This window comes from Megascapheus bottae, chromosome 8 (genome assembly GCF_031878675.1).
Source record: "Megascapheus bottae isolate mThoBot1 chromosome 8, mThoBot2.hap1, whole genome shotgun sequence".
In the NCBI taxonomy this organism is placed as follows: Eukaryota; Metazoa; Chordata; class Mammalia; order Rodentia; family Geomyidae; genus Megascapheus; species Megascapheus bottae.
Genome location: NC_143516.1, coordinates 5,266,963 through 5,286,033, shown reverse-complemented (window position 1 = coordinate 5,286,033; position 19,071 = coordinate 5,266,963). Strand labels below are relative to the sequence as shown.

The 19,071-nt window shown below is 47.8% G+C and overlaps 2 protein-coding genes across 2 annotated transcripts in view; one reads left to right on the top strand and one right to left on the bottom strand.

Annotated features, from left to right (window-relative positions):
- Nucleotides 1–2,786: 2,786 nt before the first annotated feature.
- On the bottom strand, nt 2,787–8,933 carry LOC150059461 (uncharacterized). The gene is made up of 5 exons (XM_090338616.1): nt 8,734–8,933; nt 8,202–8,631; nt 6,770–6,828; nt 4,568–4,592; nt 2,787–3,002 (listed from the first exon to the last, which is right to left on the bottom strand). Exons 1-5 carry the CDS (start codon nt 8,931–8,933, stop codon nt 2,934–2,936), a joined length of 783 nt encoding a protein of 260 aa, XP_090194742.1. The 3' UTR covers nt 2,787–2,933.
- Nucleotides 8,907–19,071, top strand: part of Igf2r (insulin like growth factor 2 receptor) — an 83,222-nt gene continuing 73,057 nt past the window's right edge. Inside the window, exon 1 of the mRNA XM_090337874.1 lies at nt 8,907–9,098. Coding sequence (XP_090194000.1) covers nt 8,932–9,098 — 167 coding nt within the window. The 5' untranslated portion in view covers nt 8,907–8,931. The remainder of the gene's footprint in view (nt 9,099–19,071) is intronic.

Below are 19,071 nucleotides of genomic sequence, written 5' to 3'. Positions count from 1 at the left end.
TTCCTGGCTTCTAGTGTTGCTAATAGTTCTGAGAATCTGTGAGGGAACCCAGGTCTCTGGACAGGCTAGGCAGGCAAGCACTCTCCCACTGTGCTACGGGGCCAGCTCATTCTCCTCTTCTCACATGACCAAATTCTCCTTGAGTGGCCTCTTCCCTGCTTACGGTAGAAACATCAGTCATACTAGACTAAGTGCCAACTCTATTTCAGTCAAATCTCCTTTTAACTAATTCTGTTGGGGGCCGAGTAACGCCATGTCTAATAGCTTTCTGCTGAGACCTACAGTAGGGGTGAACAAGTGGACCTCTTTATCCTGCCCACCTGTTGTGCTGATAGGCTCCTGCACCCAATATAAGGAGGAGGGGGATTTCTATCGGAGAGAGATTCTCCTGCCTTGAAGCTGCGTGGCGTCTCTGTTCGTGCTCCAGGGAAGGAAGGCTGAGTGAGGGAGGACAGTGGGCCCTCTCCTCTTGCGGCTTGGCCTGGTTGGGGTGTGTTTTTCCCTCCTACTAGTGGAGAGGGACCAGGGACGAAGGACCCTGACATACTGGCGCCCAACGTGGGGCACGAAAGAGGCACGAAATGCGGCACGACTGCAAGTTGAGCCAAGTGAGAGATACATGGAGGAAAGACTGAAAAACCAGAGAAAACCTGAAAGGCACAAAAAGACTGAAAAACCAGAGAAACCTGAAAGGCACAAAGAAAAAGGAATTGAAAGGCAAGGGAAACCTGAAGGGAAAATGCAGGCTGAAATTGCTTACAGGGAAAAAGAAAAAGACAGGGAGAAAGACAAAGAAAAAGAAAAAAGTTGGTAAACAAGAGAAAGGGAAGCAACTATCTCAAAGAGAAGAAAAAAGGTGGTAAACAAAGCAACTATCTACAAAAGTCAAGTATTGAAAGAAAAAGGAGGGACTGAAAGGCCAGGGAAACCTGAAGGAAAATTGGAGGCTGAAATTGCTCACAGGGAAAGAGAAGACAGGAAGACAAAGACAAAGACACAGGGAGAAAGACAAAGAAAACTCAAAAGACTGAAAAACCAGTGAATGTGTGTGTGAAAGAGATATTAATTATTCCCAGATCACCTCTGAAGCGCAGGTCACTTCGGGCATGGTAGGGAGGAATCTCCCGGGAGTCTCTGGCCAGAGCAGTGTAAGGGCGAGGTGACTTTAGAATAGAACCGAACGGGTTCAAACCGGAACGACCGCGAATGTGTGTATGAAAGGGAATGAATGTGTGTAGAGGTTTTAGAATAGAACCAAATGGGTTCAGACCAGAACGACCGCAAATGTGTGTGTGAAAGGTAAATCTAAATCTGTCTACATGGGTGTAAACAGTTTAAGAACAGGTGAAAAGCACAGAGACGCTTGAAAAAATACTTGAATTAAGTGGTAGTGATTTAGAAAGCCTGTGCTCGGTTGCAGAATAGTTGAAAACAAGCTAAAGCTTTTTAGGGTCCCTGAGTCAGCTTGAAGAAGTTACAGAAAATGAATCTTCGCCCATAACCCCCTTAAAATGAAGGGACCAGAGTCATTTTTGGAAGGTGAAATAGGAAAAATTAGAGACATGGGAGACAGTAGTTTAAAACAAAAAATGGGGGGGATTAGAAGACTTCTAATTCTTCCATTGCCCTGCTATTCCCCATGGCTTGTGTGAAATGTTTCCCTGTTTTCTCTGTTGTAGTAGAGCCCCTCAGTATATACTAGTTCCTGTATAGGTGGAGGAGAATGCTTTCCCGCTCATCAGTAAAAAACTTTGGTATTTTCCTGGCTGTGGTGGTGGCCATTGTCATTGCCCTTACCCCTGCAGTTCCTAGAGAATGCTTTGAATAAGCCATTAATCAGCATGTGAGGACTGGAATTGTTATGTGCAAAAATGACGTTAATATTCTAACTTTAGGTGATTTTGGGACTTGATCAAAGATGGGCAGGATTGAGCGATTTGGATTTATTTTTTTTTTTTTAATTGAGCATGGGAAATGTATCGGTGAAGACAAACTGAAATTCTCCTAAGTTGTTGGTGGGATATAAATGTACAGCCACTTTGAAAAAAAACTGGCAGTTTCTTGTAAAATTAATACATGCTATTTTATCCAGAAATTTCACTTATGGTTTTTTTCCATATATTTTTTATTGTAATTAATAGAAGGGTCACATTACATTCACCAGATGGAAGGTGCATTACTTCACATACATTGATACCCTTTCTCATGTCTTGGTCCCCATTTCCCTCCCCCCCATCTTGTTTTCCCCAGTTTGGATTTATTTTTATGGGCTATCTATATTGTTTGCCTACAAAGTCAACTCAGAAAGTGACCACAGGCATCTGCTCCCATGGAAATAGGTGCATCCCCTCAGGTCTGATTTGCTTAAATGGACGGCTGGTAGTCAAAGACAGGCAAGTCCCAGCTGTTAGCCTATCAACCTAAGACAGGAGCCAAGTAAAAAGGACTTGGTGATCCCATGACGGGTAAGAAGACTAGTGAGCTTGGCGACACCTAAGACAGGCACAGTCGATCTGATCTGATGGTTGCCCCACATATCCTAGGTTTTTTCTTTTTCCTAAGATAAAAATGGATGAGATGTTGGGGGCTGAGTAACACCAGGTCTAATAACTTTCTGCTGAGACCTACAGTAGGGGTGAACAAGTGGACCTCTTTATCCTGCCCACCTGTTGTGCTGATAGGGGGATTTTTATTGGAGAGAGAGTTTCTTGCCTTGGAGCTGCGTGGCATCTCTGTTCGTGCTCTGGGGAAGGAAGGCTGAGTGCGGGAGGACAGTGGGCCCTCTCCTGGTCGGGGTGTGTTTTTCCCCATCCCTCCTACTAGTGGAGGGGGACCAGGGACGAAGGACCCCGACAAATTCCATATCCCCCAATACACACATGTGCAGGAATATTTGGTAGTAAGACTAAAATACACATTTTGGGGAATATAGTTTAACCCACACCAAGCGGTCTCGGGTTGTCATCTCTGAATTTCTGCTTCTTTGAAGATTTTCTGCAAAACTTAAATGAAACACAAAAAGAATTATTCCCTACAGTACTTGGCAGTAGAGCTTCTTCTGCCTTCCTCTGCCTGTCTGTCTCCTCTTTTGAGATTGGTTCTCATTATGCAGCTCAGGTGGCAATTGAACCCACGGCCCTCCCTTTTGCCTCCCAAGACCTGGAATTACAGGCATGCACTGTGCCACCAAGCCTGGCTGAATTGGTATTTTTTTTGGGCTAGTAATAGGGCTTGAACTCAGGGCCTGAGCACTATGCTTGGGCTTTTCTCAAGGCTAGCACTCTGCCACTTGAACCACGGCACCACTTCCAGCTTTTTCTATGTATGTGGTACCGAGGAATCGACCCTGGGTCTTCATGCGTGCTAGGCAAGTGCTCTTACCACTAGGTCAAACTCCTGGCCCCGAATTGGCTTTTTTTAAACAAGCTAGCAGGGGAGCCCAAACTGCTGGCTTAAGAACACATGCCCGAGAACAGTGACCTAGAAGGGAAATTGGCATTTTTTAAGCAGAGGGCTATGCCACATGGAAAAATTGTGAACTACTTCGGGCTTTTATGACTGTGGATTCTATAGTAGTTAATTAGGCCACTGTAGGCAAAACAGCCGTTGATAATTCATAAGAAAATGCTATCTTCAATAAAACTTTATTTACAAAACAGTTTCCTAAGCCAGACTGGTGGCTCATGCCCTTAATGCTAGCTACTCAGAAGTCGGAAATCTGAGGATCTTGGTTCAAAGCAAGCCCCAGCACAAAAACCAGACTCTTACCTCCAATTAACCCCCAGAAAAGGGGAAGTAAAGTGGATCGGGGCTTAAGTGGTAGTGAGATAGCCTTGAACTGAAGAACTGAGGGACAGTGTCCAGGCCCACAGTTCAAGCCCCACAACCAAAAAAACAAAAAACCAGTTTCCTAGCTTGGATAGACACATAGGGTTTTGTATGCTATCCTGATCTTCAATGATACGCTTTTTTTTTGGTAGTGATGGTGGAGTTTCTCAGACTATTGAGTTCTGGAAGTATCCAGTTCACTTTTTTAAGAGTGTCTCATTGGGATTGATTATTTTATCCCAGTTGGATTTAAGCTCTTGAAAAGAATACTAGATAAGTCTTAGTATGTATGGTAGGGAAGACTGCAAAATTCTGAAATATCGAAAATATTACCAGGTGCTAGTGGCTCACATCTATAATCCTAAACTACTTAGGAGGATGAGACCTAAAGATAGTGACTTGTAGCCGTCCAAGGCAATAATGTCCATGAGACTCTCATCTCCAATTAGACACCAGAAAGTTGGAAGTGGAGCTGTGGTTCAAGTGGTAGAGTGATAGCCTTGAGCTTGAAAGCTCAAGGATAGTGCCTAGACTCTGTGTTCATGTCCTAGGATTTGTACACACACAAAATATTGACAAGGACTGGGGATGTAACTCAGCGGTAGAGAATTTATATAGTATGTATAAGGCCCTGGGCGCAGTCCCAGCACCACAAGGTAAAAATGATAATATAACAATAATAATAAATTGGTCCACTTGAATGGAAACGTTTGAGGTTAAAATAGTCCCCTGCCCTTACCTGCAGAGCCTCGAATCCAAGATGCCTAGAACATGACAGAAGCCACACAGACAGTAAATCAGTATGTTTTCCATATATATATGTATATATATATACATATATATACATGTACATACATACACACTTATAATAGAACTTAATTTGTAAATTAGTCACAGTAAGTGGTTAACAATAATTTATGATAAGAGAACTGTTCTAAGCATTCATTGAAATAAGTTATTTTAAACTTATGAGTTGTTACGTGAGGTAAGCCAAGTTCAGAGAGACAAATGGTGTGGAAGCTAGATCTAAAATACACAGGGACATGATAAATTATACAGGTCTCTAGGCATTCACACATAGTAGACCAAAGAATACACTCCTAGAGAAGAACACAAAGACACAATGCCTATGTGCCTCTGATCATAGTAAATAAGATTTACTATGTGGGGGCTCACACCTGGAATCCTAGCACTCAGGAGGTTGAAATCTGAGGATTGTGGTTCAAAGCCAGCCCCAGCACAAAAACCCGAGACTCTTATCTCCAATTAACCTCCAGAAAAGGGGAAGGGTAGAGCCATAGCCTTGAGCTGAAGAGCTCAGGGACAGTGCCCAGGATCAGAGTCTAAGCCCCACGACCCACCAAAAAAGGAAAAAAAAAAAAAAAAGAACTTCAGGAAATGGAAACCAAAGTTTCCTTTTGCTTTTATCTTGTTTGTTCATGTATTTGTGAGGCTAAGGAGGGGACACAGAAATGGAGGGACAAAGGGTTAACAAATTCAGCAGTTGTACTTGCTAGATACTACACTGACAAGGAACTATACAACTTTGAGTGGAGATGGGAGGGGAAAATTGGGAGAGAGTGAGGGGAAAAAAGAATTGTACTCTTTACCTCACTTATGGAATTGAAACCTTTCTGTATACCACCTTTATGGTAACAATAAAAAACTTATGAATTTAATATTTTCAGACCAAAGTTGACTGTGTGAAATGCACTCTAGAAAGCAAAACCATAAACAAAGGGACAAGTGTAACCAGTTCTATGAGGTGCATGCTTTTGATTGCCTGTGGGGTGTTTCAGAACGCTGTGAAGTGTGGAGCCCAGATTATTGCTACTGATAATTATTATCAGATACACAACTGTGTGGATCTGGTATGCAGTTATCTCCTGACAATCTTCCATCAGATGTACAATCTCACTGAGGTATCCCCGCATTCTATACACCTAGTGGAGCTTTTCCGGAAATCTCCTTGGAATTAATTGCAACACATTTACTATGTTCACATTAGAAAGTTTAAGAATATCTTTACAGAGGCTGGGAATATGGCCTAGTGGTAGAGTGCTTGCCTAGCATGCACGAAGCCTGAGTTCCATTCCTCAGCACCACAACAACAAGAAATAAAGGTATAAGAGACAAAAATAAAATTTATTAAAAAAAAAGAACATCTTTGCGGGTTGAGTATGTACTTCCCTTCCGATGTACAAAGTCTTGAGTTTGGTCCCCAGAATTGCTTGGGTGGGGGAAAATTATGTGACATATGCTCATTTTGCCTTTGAGCCATGATTATATTGTCTTTTAAATATCCTTTAGCAGTGTTTTTCATTTCTTTGAAGAAGCAAAAAGAAAACAATGCTGGTCACTCACGTATAGGGGGTGGCCATGGTGGTGTCATGGGGCTTGGACTCTGGCCTGGGCACTGTCCCTGAGCTCTTCAGTTCAAGGCTACCGCTATAGCTCCACTTCTGTTTTCTAGTGATTAATTGGAGGTAAGAGTCTCATGGCTTTGTATTGCTTGGCTAGCTTTGGCTTTGAACCTTGATCCTCATATCTCAGCCTCCTGAGTTGCTAGGATTACAGGTGTGAGCCACTGCACCCTTCAGGTCTCTCTATTGTAAAGACAAATTTTCTCTTGTTGAGGAATGTTAGTCGTGTGTGTGTCTGTATGTGTGCACCACTGCTGGGGTTTGGACTCAAGGCTGGGTGTTGTGTCTGAGCTCTTTTTGCTAAAGGCTAGAACTCTACCACTAGAGCCACAGTTCCATTTTTGACTTTTTGGAAGTTTACTGATAAAGAGTCTTGCCTGGACTGGCTTCAAACCCTGATCTCAACCTTCCGAGTAGCTAGGATTACAGGTGTGAGCCACCAGTGCCCAGTGTGTTAGTCACTTTTTCATTGCTGTGATGAAATACTTGAGAAACAACTTCAGGGAGGAAGGATTTACTTTTGGCTTGTGGTTCCAGAAGTTTCCAGTCCAGGATCCTTTGGCCTCATCACTATGGGCTGTGGAGATACACAGAGGAGAGGGACCCATCACAGAGGGCAAAGTGGGACAGAGCTGCTCACCCAGGGGCACTCAGGAAATAGAACCAAGGGACCAAAGACTGGTAGCCCTCAGTAACTACTTTCAGCTAGGCCATCTCCTAACTTGCCACAGCCCCATTTCCACTTTTCTAGAGGTTAATTGGAGATGGAGTCTCAGGTCTTTAGTGCCTGGGCTGGCTCAATCCTCAGATCTCAGCCTCCTGAATAGCTAGGGTTACAGGTGTGAACCACCTTGTCAGGCCCATCTCCTCTTATCACCTCCCAATGTGTGAATCCTTAATGGATTCATCCACTGATTAGATCACAGCTCTTAGGACCCAATCCTTAATGGATTTCTCCATTGATTTGATCACAGCTCTTAGGACCCAATCAACAGCTATAAGCTGAGGACTAAGCCTTCAACATGAGACCCTTTGGGACTGTGGGGGAGAGGGAGGAGGCATCTCACAGACCTCATAAGGAAAATATACTTTAGGAATGACAATTTTTGAGACAACATTAACATTTGACACAAAGTTTACAGCAACTTTCACCTATTGGCTTGGAGAGATGACCCTTGTCTGTTTCGGTTCTAACACTGGAATTGTATAACATGGATTCTTTCTTATTTGGGGATTGTAAGGAAGGACACAGCAACTACTACATCCTTGGTCAAGAACAGTCCTTTTTTCTTAGGGTATCTCTAGGAGGGTTATAAATGGAGCAGTGGGGACAGGGGGAAGGGAAAACCTGCTTAGCCAGCTTAGTCAACCCTGGTGATCAACAGAGTGACACAAGTCACATGCAGGTCTCCCTCTGCTCCACAAACCCTTCTTGATGACCACAGTTGATGTCTCGAGTTTTAGGGCTAAACAGTCCAGCCCAATACAGTCACAGGTTCTGGGACTCTGTGACTCTGGACTGGGCATAACCCTGGCTTTGTGATCATGTGGCATCGTGATTTCTCCACATCTGTTTCCTTCTCTATGAAATGGGTGAAATAAAGGAACTTCCCTCAAAAGACCGTATTAAGGTTGAAATAGTGAAATAAAAGTGTCAACAGGACTTGGCACGCGACAACTTGCTCAACAGCTGTCAGGTATTTTGGATCACGATCATTTGTGGTTTGCATCTCAGCTCTGCCCCATCTCAGTGTCTTCGGATAGGTGACCCAACATCCCAGGGCTCAGTTCATCCCTGAAAAGGTTGCATTTCATAGGGGTTGTGAAGACTCACAGGTAAGTAGCAGTGTGTACGGTATAGGCACTTAAGAGTTTCTTTTTGTTTTTGGTGTGTGTGAGGCCACAGGCTGTGCCGAGTTTCATGCACACATGTTCGACCCCCCTGCTTACCTTCCTTCCTCTCTGGGCCAGCGCTGTCAGCGCGCTCTGCTCCCACCCGCTATCCTTCTCACGGCTCGGGAGGAAGGACTGCAGGGGTCTGGCCTCCTTCATCGTCTCACGCTCACTGGCCACCCACTGTGGACACACGAAGGTTCCAGCGCCTTCGCCTGCGGGCTGAGGCGGGCGGCCCCGGAGACCCCGCCGGCGCGGCCCGGGTGGGACGCGGCGCAGGCGGACGCCAGCGTGGCCCCTCGGGCTGCGGGGAGCCGCGCGTGGGCCAGCCCGGGCCTCGAAGGTCGAGGCCGCCCGCGGGGCCGCAGGCGCCCCGCCCCGGCCCACCGCCTCGCGGCGGCCGGGGATGCCGGGGCGGCTGCAGCCGCGGGGCCGCCGGCGCCTGGCCGACACCTGGCGCCCGCACTGGGGCCGCGCGGTTTCCGGTCTGGGGATGGGGGGGGAGGGAGGGAGGGAGAGCGCGGCGCTCACGTGACTCGAATCCGGGCGGAGCCTGGGTGGGCCTGGATCACCTGAACAAGGCAGTCACGTGAGCGGGGCGGGGCGAGCCGCAGTCACGTGACGCGGTTCCGGGGGCCGCCGTGGAGCCCAGTCGAGCCGCGCTCCCCCTCGGGCTCTGCCTTCCTCAGGCTCCGTCTCCCCCACCCCCTCCGGCTCGTCCTCCGCCCCGGCCCCCGACGCCACCGCCCGCCGCCTCACGCCCTCCGCGCCAGCCGGGCCCGTCTCCATGAGCGCCGCCGCCGGCCGGAGCGCCCACCCGGGGCCCGCGCCCGCCGGCCGCCCGCCGCGCGCCCTGCTCCTGCAGCTGCTGCTGCTGCTGCTGCTCGTCGCGGCCCCGGCGACGGCGGCGGCGGCGGCGCAGGCCCCGTTCGCCGACTTCCCCGAGCTGTGCAGGTGGGTGGCCCGCCGGGGCGCGAGCTCGGCCGGCGGGGGCGCGCGGGCGCGCGGCCGGCCGGGGCGGGGGCGCGCGGGGAGGAACTCGGCGTCCCCGCAGCCTCGGGGCCCGGCCCGGCCCCGCCCCCGAGGGAAAGTTCGCCTGCGTGACGGCCGCGGGCGGTCGGGGGCGCGGGGGGCGGAGGCCGCGCCGGCCCGGCCACTTGTGGCTGTCACTAAGCCGGGGTCGGCTTTGTGTGGGTGGCGCGCCGCCCTCGCGGCTGGGCGGCTGCGAAGTTGGACCAGGCAGGAACTCCAGCTTTGGTTACAGTGCGCGTGCCCCCCCCCCCCCCCCCGCACCCCCGAGTTCCATCCGAGGGGCCTGGCGGGCGCCCCGAGTGCGGGAGGCGCTGCTGGATTCCCCCGCGTGGGTGTCCTTTCTCTTCAGCCTTGGGGCAGTAGGGCGACGTCTCCGCTCCTTTTGATCGGGGGCTCTGGCGTGTGGGGGGCGGGCACCCTCCGTTCCCTTCTCGGAGCCAGCTTCCTGTCTGGCTTCTCCCATGATGTCATTGTCTCCGGTGGAGTCTTCTCCTCCACGATTGTGTAAGCGCTCCACCCGTGGAGGTGACTCCGCGCGGGCCTGCAGCAACTTCTGAACGGCCTTTGGACCGTTGGGGATGATGGTGGGCAAATCGAGCTCTTTGTTTTTTTTTTTTTCAGCTTTGGACAAAGTTCTGAACATTAAAAGTTCTCTCCCCCCCCCCCCCCCCTTGACAATAAGCAGGAGTCCAGGTGGAGACTACTCAAGCTGAACTTGAGAGTTCATTCTGGTTTGTGGGGATTCTTAATCTCAGAGAAAGTTCTATTCCCTTCTGTCCTTGAGAGCTTGAAGACATTATTTTGAGGGGACCTGAGACTCATGGACAGTCTTTAAAAAGGCCCATCCATGCCTTTTTTAGATTCCTTCCCTTTTTTTAGGAAGGAAGGAGAAGATTGGAGAAGGTCTGTTGACTGAGTTTATGGACGGGTTAGCCTTCACCTAAAAAGACATTGTTGCTCCTGTAAGCTGCCCACTTAAAACAAGTTCAGGCCGGGGCTGCCATTCAAAGCAGCTGTGCCCTCAGTGCACTCAGAAGAAATGGGCTCATGGCTCAGTCTTAACCTTGTGGTCTCTTAATTAAGGTTAAAGTTGACCCAGAGGGCAGACTGATACTGGCTGATTCAGGGCCCTTCACCGGTGTACTGGGTTAGTCATGAGGGCGTCCTGAGCCTATGTTCACTTTCCTCATCTCCAGGGCCCCTTGTCCTGTAGGAATGGTCTCAGTATCTATCTTCATGGTCTGGCCAGTGTCACATGTGGCTATAACTTAGAGAGGGTTCAAAAGGCTGATGTAAGATGTGCCCTCTAGAGTTGACAGGGATGTTCTGTTTTCCTTAACATAAAGCTGGTATATACAACACCCAATTTCCTCTTGAGGTGGGCTTCACCCACTCTCCCCCCACCTGTAACTCCCTGTGGATGCACCTGGAGTTTGATCCATTGCCGCGAACAATCACTACTGTAAACTCCAGTTCTGCAGAGTGAAGTTTCCATAAAGTATTGCTGATTGGCCTTTTAAAGTTCTGGAGTTCAAGGTAGGTTTCAGGCAGGCTAGGCAAATACTACTGAGCTATATAACGAGCCCCTAGCGTTTTGGGTTCCTGTGGTTTTTTTTTTAAATTTTTTCACTCAAGGGCAAGAGTTCTTTGTTCTTTTAAGTGCACATTTCTTTGACTTTTCTTCTAGTAATCTGAATATTATTATGAGATAAGATGGGCTCTAAGGTTCTTAATTCCAGCACATACATGAAGAACAGGATGTGAGGAGGTTTTTAAAATCCAGTAGAGAACATCCTACCCAGCACTGTTAGTCTTTTTTTTTTTTTGGTCGTTTCTGGGAAACCCAGCTCTAGAACCCAGGAGAGTATTTTTCATCGGGCACCACCCAAGAGGGAAGCCCGGCCTTCTTCTGGTGTGTTGGGTACGAGTGGGAACTTTGGGTTGGAGCAGAGCTTTTAGGTAAGCGTGGGCTCTCCCCATTTCTGGGGTCAGGGAAACAGTTTGGGGGAAGGCTGCGGGAAGCAGAGGAAGGGCCATGTCAGCAGCAGCTTTTAGGACGTTTTGTGCATGAAGAGGCGTGGTGGGCGGCCCCTTCCCAGGGTGGCTGGCTCAGAGCAGCACTTTAGATGAGTACTTGTTCTTAGGGATTCAATGATAGGTTTAGGAATCCAGGGGATGATGGTGGCAGACAAGCCCAGTCCCGGGGAAGAACTCAGCTAGTCTCAGGAGCTGATGCGCTGGGACAAAGCTGGTAGAAGGATCTTGTTTCCTGAAGCCAGCAGGATTGGTGGTGGGAGAGGGCAGGAAGGGAGGGTCTGAAAGTCCAGGACCAGTGGGAGCAAGAAAGGAGCCCAAGTGACAAAGGGTAGAAGTCAGGCCATGCAAAACCTCTGAAAATGACTGATGGTCTTAGCTAGCCAGTGACCTTAATTACTTTTTTTTCTTTTTTTTGGTGGGTCATGGGGCTTGAACTCGGCCTGGGTGGTGTTCCTGAGCTCTTCAGCTCAAGGCTACCGCCTTATCTTCGACTTCCCATTTCCTAGAGATTAATTGGAAATAAGACTCTTAGGTCCTTTTGTGCCTGGGCTGGCTTTGAACCTTAATCCTCAGATCTCAGCCTCCTGAGTAGCTAGGATTACAAGCATGAGCCACTGTGCCCGGTTTTTACTTTGTGTTTTAAACTGTGTAAAATACCATGGTATGTTTGTAGCATGTAAGTTTCCTCCTTTTATTTAGGTGTTAACTTTCTTACTTGGCGAAGTCTTTGTACTAATTATGAGGTCCAGCTTGATATACTTCAGAATTTATGCAGAAAAACTTTCCCCCAGATTGTTTGGGTATAAATGTTGAACACTTTTTAAAAACTATTGAAGACACGAGCAAATTATAAAGCCAGGTGGAATGTGAAATTATTTTGGTTATTATCTCTTGTATTTTTTTCTCCTGCCATTTTTTTTTTTCCCAAAAGGACAGTACTTAATGAGGCTCATTTGGGCTGCTTGCTAAGCTGGATTACATCCAGCGGGATCACACAGTTGTGTGTAGTTGTTTTACACACATCCATTTGTTTGAAAGTCTAAGGTAGTTATGATTACTTTAGATCTTAGGCCTTCCAACAGCACTCCCTGTAAGTAAATGGCTGACTGGAGTTATATCTTTTTTTTTTTTCCTTTCTTTTTTTCAGTGTGTGTGGTTTCTTTTTAAATATCAGTGTTGGTTTGGAGCCCAGGGTCTTATACATGCTAGGCCAAATGCTGTACCACTGACTTCACATCCCCAGCTGGAGAGAAGGATTTTCAGAGGAGAAAATCCTTGAGGTGTTGTCCATTTGGGGCTTGACATATATAGATGGCATTGTACTGGGCATAGAGAATTACCCATGGGGTATCACTTTGCGGGTGTTAGCTCTCCTGTAGCCCTTTTTGTCTTGGAGTGTTCCAGCTGCTGAGACCTCTTGATTATGCCCCAGCTGGTCCTGGATAGTGAATGGAAAGGTGAAAATAACTATTTGAGAGCTGGGTGCCAGTGGCTCACTCCTGTAATCCTAGCTAGGAAGTAGATTTCTGAGGCTCACAGGCACCCCAGGGAAAAAAGTTCTGGTGAGACTCTTTATCTTCAATTAACCACCAGAAAACTGGAAGTGGTGCTGTGGCTCAAAGTGATCCAGTGCTAACACTGAGAAAAAGAGCTTGGATACTGCAACCAGGCCCGTGTTCAAAACCTGTAACTGACGCCTCAAGGAAATAGCTGTTGGACTTGCCAAATTATGACTTGAATGACCCTATCATCCTGCATCCCCACAGTGAGGTTAGGGTTCGGATTGTTTTATAATCCGTCAGTACTTGGCCATACCATCTTTGTAGTTTTAGTCATTATAGTGGTTTTGGAAAGGCATCTTGGTGGGGTTTTAATGTTCATATTCTGGGTGGTTTATGATACTGAAGAGAAAAGAAAGCATTTTCTTTGTTGGTATGTATAATGACTTAGAGTATATCTTATTCATCTCATGGACATCTTCTGGGATCTTTTTTTTTTTTTGGTTCCAGTCCTGGTCTGGGCACTGTCCCTTGAGCTTCTGTTTGTTCAAGGTTAACACTCTAGCACTTGAGCCACAGCACCACTTCTGGCCTTTTCTTTTTATATGGTACTGAGGAATGGAACCCAAGGTTTCATGCATGCTAGGCAAGCACTCATTTGTGGGTTTGTTTGTTTTTTGTTGGTTGTGCTTGAACTCAAGGCTTGAGTGCTGTCCCTGAGCTTTTCTGTGTAAGGCTAGTGCTTTTCCACTTTGAACCACAGCTTTCTTTCTGGTTTTCTGGTGGTTAATTGGAGTCTTCACAGTCTTTCCTGCCTGGATGGCTTCAAACTGCAGTCCTTAGATCTCAGCCTCCTGAGTAGCAAGGACTACCGGTATGAGTCACTGGCTTCTGTAGTATCTTTTTTTTGCCAGTCCTGGGCTTGAGCTCAGGGCCTGAGCACTGCCCTTGGACTTTCTCAAGGCTAGAGCTCTACCACTTGAGCCTCACCACCACTTCTGGCTTTTTTTTTTTTTTTCTATGTATGTGGAACCGAGGAATCAAACCTGGGTCTTTGTGTGTACTAGGCAAACACTCTACCACTAAGCCAAACTCTGGCCCCTATTTTATTTTTGAATAAATTAATTCAAGGCCTTGACAAAAGCTGAGGGCAACCCTCAGATCCTTATTAATTTGTTTTACCTAGGAAATCTTTGCTTACTGCAGGATTTCAGTACTGCTGTCCCTGGTGGGGTAATGGCTTGCAGAAGGGCCGGCCTGTGCATTGGCCTGGGCCCATTAGATGCCCCACCCAGCTGACCCAAGGAAAATTGTACCCAGGGGTCAATGAAGAACCAGTACTCTTCTCCAAGGTGCAAAAGATTGTCTCGTAATGTTTGCTTCTAGACACATTACAGTTTAAGCTTTTATGTTTGGTTTTATGATCACCTTTTTGGTTTAATAGCTTATGTTCTACTAGGAGTTTGAACAATGAGCTTTTTTTGCCTGCAGGGTAAGTATTTTACCTATTGAGCCCCACCCCACCCCTGACAACTGAGTTTTAAAAATGAGATTGGGCTCTTTTTTTGTTTGCTGTGGTGTTCTTGACTGATTATATTATCAGGAATGTCTGTTTCATGAAAAACCACCCATCTAGGTGTTTGTTTGTTTTTTTTCCCACACTTCTAATACCCAGTGTGGTTTCAGTTTTTTCTGCTTGTCTTTTTTTTTTTTTTTTTGATCGGTCCTAGGGCTTGAACTCAGGGCCTGGACACTGTCCTTGAGCTTTCTCAAGGCTAATGCTCTACCACTTGAGCCACATTACCAATTATCAATTCTGGCTTTTTCTGTGTATGTGGTACTGAAGAATCTAACCCAGAGCTTCCATCCATGCTAGGTAAGCTCTCTACCTCTAGGCCATGCTCCCATCCCTTCTACATAGTCTACTTTATCTATTTTGTTTATCTACTTTGTTTCTACATTTATCTTGAGCTAAAGATAATCCGTTTCCTAAAAGATTGTCTTTGTTTCCTCATTCATATATGAATATGTAGCATTCCATGCTTTTATATTTCACAGATACCTCTGTGGGCCAAACATTTTTTCCCCTGATGTTTGTGTACTTTTTTCTTCAATTATGCTTGCCAAAGATTTGCTTCTAGTCTTTTCCAAAGAACTAATGTTTTTTTGTGTGCCTGTGTGTGTGTGTGTGTGTGTGTGTGTGTAGAGCCTTGTATTTGCCCTGCTTGCTTATTCTGCTGATCTGTACGACTTGAGCCACACCTCTAGCCCAGTGTGGTTTCTAACCAGACCTCTTATTTCTACTTGAAATCAAAAGCTTAAATCATTTTACGTATCAAGGAATACATTTAAGGCTGTATGTTTCTTTCCCTCAGACCCACAACATTCTTACAAGTTTGAAAATTCTTCATCCTTTAATTCTGTTTTCTTTTTGGGCCCGAAGCACAGTGTTTAAACTTACTGCACCCACTGAAATTTTAAAGTCTCTTATCTAGGTGCTATTGTTTGGATGTGGTGGCTGCTTGTAAGGAAGTTTAATGTGTACAGTAAGGAATTAAGAGGCTGAAAACCTGATCCGATACCAAGTTTAGTGGTGGGACATTTAGGAAGTGGTTAGGATTAGATAAGGTCCTTCGAAAAGGTCACAGGTGACTGAATACTGGTGACTTCCTGGAAAGGAGAAATCAGACTGACACAGGCACACACATACCTGGACCTACATGCATACACATATGCACACCCTCACATGCACACACCCCCCTCTGCAGCTTTTGCATGTGAAAGTTTGTACCCACTCCCTTCACCACTGTTCACCTTGGACTGTCAGAACAGTGAGCCAAAGCAATCGTCTTTACAAAGCTTTGCTGCCTCATATTGTGGTGATGTTAAATGGACTATAGCAGGAACTTGGCTTTTGCGGGGGGAGGGTTGGTGGTGGTGGCAGGGAGTATTTATTTTTTTCCATGCTGGCGAGTAAAGGTGGAATTTCCCTTGTGGCCTAGCACCTAGTCATGTAGGGAGTGTTTTGTGTATTTGGAGAAAAAAAAAGATCTGCTTGGGGTTGGAGTCGCTAATTCTGCTCAGCTTTTCTTTCTCCTGACTTATTCTTTATTTTGCTTGATGCCTTTGGGGGTGGAGTCATTAATTTTGCTCAGCTTTTCTTTCTCCTGACTTATTCTTGATTTTGCTTGATGCCTTTGTGACTTTCCTATTTTGTGGCTGGCTCTGTTTTTGGATAGCGTGGAAGGTTGTTTACCTGTTTCTTGTGTTGGAATGATGTTGCTGGTTGATGTGTACTTAGGACTGTTAATTGTGCATGCAGGTGACATAGCTTTTGGCATCTGAGTGTATTTTGATTTTGAGGATTCCTTTTTTGGTGGGGGGGTGGGGTGGGTAAGGTCTCCCTCTGTAGTACAGACTGTACCTTTACTTACCCCTACCTCAGCCGCCCAAGTGCTAGGATTGTAAGGGTGTGGCACCATGCCCAGCTGTACCATCCTCATTTCTTTTTCCTTGGGCCTATTTTCTTTGGCTTGAGTTTGTCTTGTTTTTGTGGTGTTGAGGCCTCTGGGCAGTCTGTCTCCAAGCCATTTGTTGTCTGGTGCAGCCAGACAGGCCCTGCTGAGACCTGGCTATAAATTGCTCAGGGAGGCCCCAGGGAGGCCGGCAGGCAGGCCTGTGGCCTCTTCCAGCCCCTGGCCATTTTCATCTGACTGGTTCATCCAGCGCCTTTCCTGCCATAGCAGCTGCTGACCCGTCACTGGCTGTTGGCAGAGTACTCATGTCCTGCCTGTGTCCAGACTGGAGGCCTGGGTGACGACTGAACTGTAGCAGATCACTTTTTTAGGTTTCATTTTTCTCGTCTGGTCAGGTGAGAGCCACTCTTGTTGTTGTTGTTTTTTGGGGGGGGGTGGATAGGGTGGAGGAGCATGTAGTCCCTGGCTGGCCTCCAACTTAATTCTCCTTCTTCCCCTCCAGACTACTGAGATTATAGGTAGCTATTACCATGCCTGGCAAGGAGTGACCATCCAGTGACCATCCGTCCTTGTTTTAAATCCTCCTCCTCCCTCTGCAGGCCTTGAATTCCTGAGGTCTTTTTTTCCCCGTGTGTCAGTCAGGATATTGCCCTGTTTTCATGCCTGTGTCCAAAGCCAGTGAAGCTCAATGCCTGGTTGGCCTCAGGGTCCAGAAATGGTGGTATGGGTTTTGGTTAGGTCACTTTCCCTCTGCATCCTGCTGTTCCCCCAGCCCTGTCTCAAGCAGAGTGTGGGGGTCTCACTGTGTGATTCCTTTCCGGGAAGCAGGGTTTCCGGTGTTGGAGTGTAAAGCCATTGGACTGTGTGTGGTTCTCAAGTGTGTGCATACCTAGAAGCCTGAGTCAGAGTTACGGGACCTTCAGGACTCCTTTTCAGCCCAGCTCCTGGGGCCTGGAGCCCCAAAAGAGGTGGTGGTTGGCTGGGGCAGGCCCAGGTACAGGTGCCATTGGTGTGAGTGGATCTGGTGGCCTTTCCACCAGATTGTGATGGCCTTGTCCTGAGCCGAAATCAAAATGGGTGTACAGTCCCCGCTCTTGTCTAGGGAGGAGTCTGAGGTCTGGGTGGACTTCTCCGTGGAAGTCAGCAGGAACCCACTCGGAACCGGAGGCATCTCTGTGTGTGTGTGTGGGGGGGGGGCGGTGAGTATGTGGGTTCCAGCTGTACATGGGAACAGGAGGATCCCACAGGCCAAGGATTAGTGCCTTGAGGTTTTGGGGGTGCCTGGAGGGGTGTGTCCCTGCTAACCACTGAGACAGTGTGGAGGGGCAGTGGATTGCCCCTCTGGTTCCTAGGGGCAGGAAACTTGGCCTTCAGGTCAGGAAGAGACCTTTGGCAGCCCTTTTCCTTTTCCTTCTCTGTGGTGTTAGGTCCCCTGGGGGGGACCATTGTTGAGTAAACAGAGGACTGGGAGTTCTGGGGAGGGTGAGATTGTGGAGCTGTGGGAGATTGGGAAGATTAGGGTCCTTGTGTAAATAGTGAATTGTGGCTTTGGGCATTTGGTTTGCCCCTGTGGGGCTGGGAGGAAAGACTGGAGGTTTCGGGCTTTGTAGACAGAGCCGCTGCTTTGATGGTCGGGATTCCATTCCCAGAGTGTGTGCCGGTAGACAGGGCTCATCCAGGAGTAACTTGCTCATCAGGCTGAACTGTGTGTAACATTAATTTACTGCCATTAGTTGCATGCTTGACAATGACGATTGAGTACCTCACAGGAAATCTGTCCCCCCACCCTTCCAGTTCAGGCCTGAAAGGAGAGTGTACAGTCCCTAGAGCAGAAGGGAGAGGCTGCAGAAGAGATGAGGCAGGCCCACCAATCAATCAGCCTCATCACCCCGGGGCTCCCTTCTAGCCGGGACTTGCACACGTGAAGGCAGAGACCTCGCTTCTGTCGTCCGTCCTGTCCTTTCAGAGTGGAGCTGATGGCTTGATGGAGCTTAGCATCCTCTGATACAGGCAGGAGACCTCGGGTCAGGACAGAGGAGGGCAAGAGGGTGTACTGCCCTGCTTTCTGTAAGGTGACCGTTAAGCTGAGACTGGAGGGAGGGGGAGAGGAGCTCGTGTCTTCCGGATGTGAGGTAACCAGTGGAACTGGGCCTGACTGGGAGTTAGTGGGCAGCTGAGAGAGGGAAGGTCCCATGCAGGAGAGATGGCAAGGATTGGCAGGGGTCAAGGAGGCGGGCGTTTCAGGGGCTACTGTGCTGATTTATTTGGGAACCTTTGGAGGATTTTGGGTAGGTTTATGGATATTTGTAATTTAGCTCTGTACTGCTTTTTAACTCTAGCTTTCTTGGAACTGGGGACAGTTCTGCTGTCAGGTTATGGGCGAGCTAACATATGCTCTCACAGGAGACCAGGAAAAGGCCATGGGCTGTGGTTTTGGGTCTGTAAAAGTCAGGGAGGACAGCACCCTGACAGATGGCAAGGGCTGAGAGGTGTGTTTGTGTTTGTGCACGACAAGTACAGGGTGTATCCCTGGGTTCGAGGGTCAGGTGAGGTGAGGTACAGCTGCACCTTTCGGAATGCACCAAGGCAAGAACTGACATGGCTCTCCAGCAGCAAGCATACCTGGGCGCTTTTCCCTTTCCCCAGCCCATGTGCCAGTCCGCACATGACCCCCTCATCTCCAGAGCAGGGACTTGTGTGGTGTTCCCCTAACTGGGTTTTCTGAAGCGGTAGCAACTCAGGAATGTTGCCAACTCCCTTGTTGAGTGGTCTATGTTGCAGTTCTGGCTCAACCTGCCTGTGTCTGGGATGCATGGGACCTTAGTGGCAGGGCTGAGTAGGGGACTGAGTGGCAAGTTTTGAATTCTGTGCCTGGCTGGCTTC